We start from the raw sequence: 8,309 nt of genomic DNA on the forward strand, positions 1-8,309 counted from the left end.
TATATTATTGATAATATTACGTCATTTTAAATACTTGTAGTTTCCGAAATAAGTTTTATTTATATTATTTTTTCTCTTGGTCTTTTCATAATACGATTTTTAATTTAAAATTGGGGTGCAATGTAAACCGACACACCTGTCCGTAAAACAGATCATGAGCTAACTTAATCTTTATAATGTTGCTTTATAGTGTCAAATAAGTCTATTGGAGCTGAAAACAATCGTGCATATATGGAACAACTCTAGAAAAACTATCGCGTTACATATTTGCATCTTGCAGAACAGCATAAAATAAATATGCATATAATTCAATAAAAATGTTTTATAACGAAGTAAAATGATTCTGAAAAATTTTATATATATTCACTTGTAGGTACCTTGCAGAGATAATTCTTGTAAAAGAAAAAGAATAGGAATACATAGCATTACTGCCTACTGTGTCAGTTTTGGAGCAAATTTTGTCAGATGCTCATTTTTGCATAACTTACGAAAAACTTAATTATTGCAAAATTGCTAACAGTATTATAAAAATTGCTTATACTATCTGATAGAAGATACTTTTTACTTTGTATTTATGTTTTCGAAGTTGTATTTTTACCTTTTGTTTAAGAAATATTGTCTAAAAACAAAGTGGTATGTCGGTATCGGTAACCTTCCTCTATTAATCAATAAAGGAAGAAAGAAGAATAATCGGTTTCTCTAAATAATCAAATAATTATATTTTTAAAGTAGAAACGTAGATAATTATGGCAAAAAATAAATTAAATTAAACTTAAGTAACTTTGTTACTGGTTAATTTGAAAAATATTTTTTGTAAATGTTATAGAAATCTTATATTTTTAATGCAAATTAATCAGATAATATAGTCAATTTAAATTAAATATGAAAAAATTGTTAACCTGTATATATATAATTTGTCACGATTACCCTATATAATCATTGTGACAATATGTGGGGAAACTATGACAAAATATAAAGCCACATTATAAATAACGATAATCAGTGTTCCATTAAAGAACAATCTAATAAACATTTCAAAATGTTCATAAATATTTAGTTTCTTTAAAATACTATTATTAATATTTGTCGTATACTATTACTTGAAAAAGAACTATCTATATTTTCACTATGCTTGGAAACAAAAAAATCATTAAATATCAAAATGAACAAAAATGCAATTTTAAAGCTAAAAGTTGATACTTTAATGGCATTAATGAAATTAAGTATAAAAACTAACTACCGGTGTTGCAACATGTTGAATACCAACTAAAAATCGTCGTTTTTTTACTTTTTTCTTGTTATTTTTCTCAAAATTGTGACAGAATAGCCAACTTTTGCCAACGAATCGTGATCAGCACGCAAAAATACACCGAAAACAACTATTCGTATTCATATTGTAAAATGTTTCATGGTGTAATGATTAAGGATTATTATTACCTTTAAATTTTAGGAAAAATAAAACAGAATACATATTGATGAAAATGTAGAGCTCATTTAAATAATGGGATAAAATTTTTAATGTCTGAATTATTATTATATTATATTTATTATTAGAAGTAGGTTTTTTCTAGATATCACTTTTATAAGTAAGTTGAAGGATATTAATAATTTTCATTTAAAATTCAAAAAAGAAATATTAATATAACTTTTATTGCAGATTATTCTTAATTAATCACTTATAATTTCTAAATACAACAAGGAACTTACAATTAGTTAATAGTGAAATTATTATTAAAAAATTAATTGTAAACATAAGTATACAAACTTTCAGAAGTTTTTGATAGCTTTGTTTGTAAACAAAAATTTTGTTTACAAACGCACTTATAATTTTTTACAAATCCATAAATATTTCTTCTATACAAACGAGATATTACTTTTTGTCTGCTTGGTAAAAATAACAAAAAGAGAATGTTAAAAAGGGGAGATTTTTGTTTGAAAAGATGTAAGTAAAAGGAATAGTATTTTTTGTAGATTTTGTTTTCCTGGATATGATAAAATTATTAAAAAGTTCGTAATGTTTGGAGACCACCTTGAAAATTAGACAAGAATATTAAAATTTGGGTAAATACATCATGTTCTTTCTCAATCTTTGAAGGGTTCCCCAAACGCTACAAACTTTTTAATAATTATATCATATACAGGAGATCAAAATCTATAAAGAAACATTATTTTCTTTATTTACATTCTTTTGGGCAGAAATCGACTTTTTAACATCCTCCTTTGTTTTTCGTTCAAATATGTCATGATGTCACAGTCACCCTACTGTCACAATCAACAATAATAATCATAAATAAAATTTATGTTTATTATGTAATATTTTGTAAATGAAATAGAAACAAAAATTAAAATAGAATTTAGCAATGCTTTTCATTTTTTCCGTTTTATCTTTGTAGATTCTGAATTGCTATTTATATAGAAGATTTACTGTTATGTTTCCTATAATGCAATATAGTTAATATTTAAAATTGTTTTTAAAATAGTGAATATTAATTAAAAATATTTTAAAATATTGTCTGACGTTTTTACATTTATAAAAATTGAATTCTTTTAAATCAAATGATTGGCTATTTCATTTTTATCCCAATGCAATAAATACGTGATAAATATTGATACGTGTGATAATAATATATTTACATAAATATTGTACATATACATTAACATAATTTAATATTTTTAGTAACATCATTTAAGTTATTTTTACCTGGTATAATCGGATCCATTGGAAAGACGATTGTAATCCAGCAGCCGTCGGTTACATACAAGGCAATAGCTCTGGAGTTGTAATATTCCGTCTGTAGTTTTCAAAATGCACTCAAGAGAAAGAAGTTAGTTTCGTTAGTAATCCTATCGTCGTTAAACTTTTTCAAATGCAATTTTAATGTCTTATGTACAGTGTTCACAATCCGTATAATGTACAAAAACAATTTATGCATTACAAACAATTCAACGTAAAAAGTATTATAAAACATATAAATAATGTTTGATGATGAAAAAATATTTCCGTATTTCGGACAGAATTGCAAATTCTGTCTAAATTACAAATCCTTATTTATTAATTGTATATACATTAAGAAGATATTTATTAAGAAAGAGAAAAGGTGTTTATATAATCGATTATTAATTTTGATACTGTATGTAATATAAGTAACACTATTATTTACAAATTTGATGTCCAACTCAGTTAAAAATATATCCTATGTAACATACGATATATGCATACTTATTCAAATCTTCTAACTTACAAATAAATGTTTTTTAAACTGCCCACGTAATTTTATGAAAAAGCGTGTTATCAAAAAGATTTCAATAAATATATGTTTAATATAAATATCGTATTTACGATAAATCCAAAGGAAATCCTAATCATGGTAATTTAGTAGTTACAACGAAGCTTACAGAGTGTATATATACGTTGTGTTAAATAGAAATAATCATTGTGATAAATAGGTCTAATTTTTTTATATTATCAAATCTGCAAGTGCAGAATATGTGATAATAATGATGTATGATATGTAATAAAAAATATAACAAAATACACGAGCATAAAAAAACAGATTCGCGAACTGTTATACCGCACCGTCTTGCTTATGTACCACAAATCGTAGTATTGGCAGCTGAGTAGACGAAAAAAGCAGCAGAGAGACGGTCAACGGCGCGCAGCTTGCCCTTCGCTGCCTCACTGACTGGAGCGACAGATTTACCAGAGCAGAAATAAGAAAATCCCTCTACCCCTCTTAGAGTATACACAATCCCAGCCGTCTTAGTATAACGTTCTACATATACACACATTCGTACTTATAATAATGTGGTTTACTTATATGTGTATTTAATGAATCAGTTAAATTTAAAGAACGTTCACAAATAAATTAAGTTTTGTGTTTAGTGTGCATTATATGTTCACTATGATATATTTGTACGTGTATATAAAATAATTAATAGAAGAAGAAATATCAGAGAAAAAGAGCGATATAAGAAAGAGTAGAATTCAGCTTGAAAAGGCTACAAATGATTGACTAACCGATTGACTGTGGATGTAATCACACAAAATGCATTCTAAAACGTTCTTGTGTGCTTAGAGCACATTCACTTACACGTGCGTATAAACATTCGTGCGCACGCTCGACTAAGCACAACTGAACGATAAAGTCGGTGGGCTGAGGGAGGAGGCTGGCTACGTCAAGAGGCGGAGTCTCATTCGCATGGACCATTGACAGCAGCGCACTGTGAGCAAACAAGGTTTACGCCTCTTCACTATGCCTACCTGATTCTAGCCACATATTTCGTTTGGTACTAACATAAGCATTTGGCTCGTCAAACTGATGCGTAATAGCACGCGTGTATAAACCATTAGCGCTCTCTATTTGAAACATCAAATAAAATATACTATAAAATATAATATAAAGAAACTGCTATAGAAGAATAAATCAAGAATTTAATGTTTTTACATTCTTTGTTTAGTTAAATTGATTGTCTTCAAGGAAATTTTACAACAAAATCATTTTTTTATTAATTTATATTCATAAAAGCAAAAATTCTAAAATTAAAAGTTTTCATCTACAAAAAAAAATAACAAAATTTTATAATTTAAAAGTAGAGTTCTAATAACATTAAATTGAATTATAACTTTCTTCTCAGTTAAGATGGAAAAAAGTGATAAAAAATATCTTTCATTGTTTAATATAGTCTGTCATTATATAATTAGACAATATTTTTTAACAATTTACACTTACAAAATGCACTTACAAAATGCAAATGAAAATTAATCGAATTATATATACTTTTTTTAGCATAAGTCACGCGCAGACGGAGAGAGAGAAAAAGAGAGATACAGCACATTAATGTTGATCACATCTCAGAAACGTCGAATTGTAATATTGTAAATATTGCATTAACATCACAAAATGTAGATTTAACATTGGAAATACATTGCAGAAATACATTGCGGAAATGTCCATTGAACCTATATCTTGCAGACGTTACATTTCAACGTTAATTCAATGTAAATTTTACTGATTTTCCGGTAAAAAATTTTACAACAATTAATCCAGTTTTATTATTAAAGTAAGTATTATTCATTAGCATCATATTTCAGAAAAGACACGACAAAATTATGATTAAAAAACATTTCTTCCTGAACTATAGAAATCAAAGCCTTAAATGGTCTAATTGGATCTTAATGCTTGTATGATTCTTATATGAATTTATATATTACGTGTGCAGTACCCAGAAATGCGCGCCGAAATGATTTTTCGGTTTTGAAACACTAACTCTATTAAACTACTCAGTAGTCTAAAGGCTTAGGACGCTCGCACAGAATGTAAGAGATCCGGGTTCGACTCCCGGCCGAGGTAATATTTTTCGCAATAAGAATTAATTATTTACAGATTTTAATATGTCATTCAACATTATTAAGATCGTTTCGAAAATGCGAATAAGCCTAAAGAGCTAGACCGTTTAAGGTTTTGAACATAGTCCTCCAAAGCTCATCAAAAGCTATGCCACATCCAATGCTGCTTGACCTCTACAATCGTACGCAAACTACTACTTTGATGATCCACGAACGCTGAATATTACCAGATGTATAAAGTTGTGACATTTGGTCAATAGTTATATTATATATTATACATAATATTATACATATTTTTACAATATCAATCAAAATGAGCAATATTTTTATACAATTTTATATAGTTATATAAGAATATGAAGAATTTTTTACCGGGTCAATGTCTATTCAACATTTATTCAATAATTATATATACAGGGTGTCCCGACCTTTTTTGTCAATCACTTTTGTGTAGATAGAGCGGATTAAACTGAGTCGAAAAGTTCTTTACCATTTTGCAATTTTCGCAATAGTTAACAAGATAATAATTACTAAAAATTGCAAAATATTGGTTTTTAATAATTTTTTACTCAAATACTATCAACTTTACAGAAAAACTGCAAAAGACAAAAATTATTTATTTCCTTCTTATAAATTTCTGAGAATTTTTTCAGAATTTTTTAATACCGTATTTTCTCATGTTGGTAAAAATAAGAAAATGCAGTACTAAAAAGTTGATAAAAAATTCTGAAAAAATTCTCAGAAATTTATGAGAAGGAAATAAATAATTTTTGTCTTTTGCAGTTTTTCTGTAAAGTTGATAGTATTTGAGTAAAAAATTATCCAAGACCTATATTTTGCAATTTTTAGTAATTAATATCTTGTTGACTATTGCGAAAATTGCAAAATAGTAGAGGACTTTTCGACTCAGTTTAGTCCGCTCTATCTACACAAAAGTGATTGGCAAAATAAGTCGGGACACCCTGTATAATAATAATTTAATACTTCAAATGTTATGTATTATATAATTTATACGAAAATAATTGAATAAAATAAATGTAAAATATTAATTTCTAATGTATTAGAAAAATCTGACTTAAAAAATAACATTGATTCTTATTATTTAAAATTAATTTTTCTATCTTCCCAAATGTACCATATATAGGGTGTTTGAGTAACGATAAATTTTCGCATAGGGGTAAACTAAATAATAAGTCGAAAAATTCTCTACCATTTTACAATTTTCGCAATATAATATATATAATTAACAAGATATTAATTATTAAAAATACCGAATATTAGTTTTCAATAATTTTTTACTCAGATATTATCAACTTTACAGAAAAACAGCAAATGACAAAAATTACTGGTTTTCTTCTCATATAGTTCTGAGAATTTTTCAAAATTTTTTAGTACGGCATTTTCTCATGTTGATAAAAATAATTGTCAATAAGAAAATGCAGTACTAAAAAGTTGATAAAAATTCTAAAAGAATTAGAGCTCTATAAGAAGAAAATAAACAATTTTTGTCTCTTGCTGTTTTTCTGTAAGGTTGATAGTAACACTAACAAAACATCCAATGTTTTTAATCGAAAATAACCGTTCTAGTGCTTTCTCTAATCAATTTCGATCGGGTCCAGGATTATCCGATGAAATATAATTTCCGATTACATTTGAACGGAATATGAACCGTCATATACCTATCAGTTAAAATTTCATCGGATAAACCTACAACTTGATCTGACGTTAGACTTGAACGGATAAAAAGAGAGTATTTTATCCAATTAAGTTTGATATTCGATCAATTGAAAGGCGCTGGCCAATTACAGAATAGTTGATCATGTGATCAGTCATCATTTCATGTGACTGTTTCTATAGGCTCTCTAGGCTGTTGGCATTACTATTGAGATTAAGCGAGCACGTGTCTCTAGCGCGAATATTTATTTGATTTTTATTACGCATTCGTTCTTATTCTTAGCTGCATAAATATCATTGCAGTATCGAAAAGAAAGTATGTGACGACGAAATTTCTCAGGATATAAAAACAGTGCTTGAAATTATGAAAATTGAGAAAAAAGTAATCCACATTCTTATAAGTAAATATAAACCTTTTTTTAAATAAAATTTGCATGTTAAATGATCAATGCTTGTTCATTCAACTGTGTATTTGATCACTTAACGTTATCCGATCAAAAATACATACGTGCAGATACTTAATCGGACATAATAGCCGCTCACTGAGCGGTTTTATCTGCTGAACGCAGCTGTGATCGAATAGTTCGTTCAAAAGATAACGAACGGATATTTCTCATCGAACATTCCGAATTTATTTCCGATTAAATGTGATCGATTTTTTGTCCGATCATCGGAAATGATCATTATGTTACTTTTTGAAAGGATAATCCGACCATTATGATCGGAAAAAGCCTGGATATTTTTCTCAGTGTACTTGAGTAAAAAATTATTGAAAACCAATATTCGGTGATTGTTAGTAATTGATATCTTGTTAACTATCGCGAAAATTGCAAAATGGTAAAGAACTTTTCAACTCAGTTTAGTCCACTCTATCCCTATGCGAGAGTTTTATCGTTACTTATCAAACACTATATATATAAATAATATAGAAATAGGTATATTAATAATATATGTTTCTCAAAATTTTGCATGCATAAAAATTTATTTTTTACTTAATAAAAAATATGTATATACATTATATTTATTTCTTTTCAATATCTGACAACTAAGTCATATATTTCAAAAGATGTTGTTTTAAGGGGATGCTAAACCAATTACCCAACTCAATCAAGGTCGATAGAAACAGACTTTTTTAATTCCAAATTCGATAATAGTGGTGACATCTTTGATTTAGTTTTTACATTATATTATATAATATATATCATTGTCTTACTCAAACGCATACATCTGTTTTTATCTAACATATGCCAGCACCATCTATCGCAAGACCGCGCAACTATTGCTACAC

The 8,309-nt window shown here is 27.4% G+C and overlaps 1 protein-coding gene across 2 annotated transcripts in view; it reads right to left on the minus strand.

Moving 5' to 3' along the window:
- Positions 1–4,051, minus strand: part of LOC108759167 (paired box protein Pax-1) — an 86,214-nt gene extending 82,163 nt beyond the window's left edge. Inside the window, exons 1-3 of one of the 2 annotated variants that reach the window (XM_018504480.1) lie at positions 4,019–4,051; positions 3,578–3,773; positions 2,702–2,792 (exon numbers count right to left, since the gene is read on the minus strand). In XM_018504480.1, coding sequence (XP_018359982.1) covers positions 2,702–2,720 — 19 coding nt within the window. In that variant the 5' untranslated portion in view covers positions 2,721–2,792; positions 3,578–3,773; positions 4,019–4,051. Of the gene's footprint in view, positions 1–2,701; positions 2,890–3,577; positions 3,774–4,018 lie in introns of those variants that run through there. The other variant, XM_018504481.1, reaches the window with a different exon arrangement.
- Positions 4,052–8,309: the final 4,258 nt, after the last annotated feature.

Source organism: Trachymyrmex cornetzi, unplaced genomic scaffold (genome assembly GCF_001594075.2).
Source record: "Trachymyrmex cornetzi isolate Tcor2-1 unplaced genomic scaffold, Tcor1.1 scaffold1716, whole genome shotgun sequence".
In the NCBI taxonomy this organism is placed as follows: domain Eukaryota; kingdom Metazoa; phylum Arthropoda; class Insecta; order Hymenoptera; family Formicidae; genus Trachymyrmex; species Trachymyrmex cornetzi.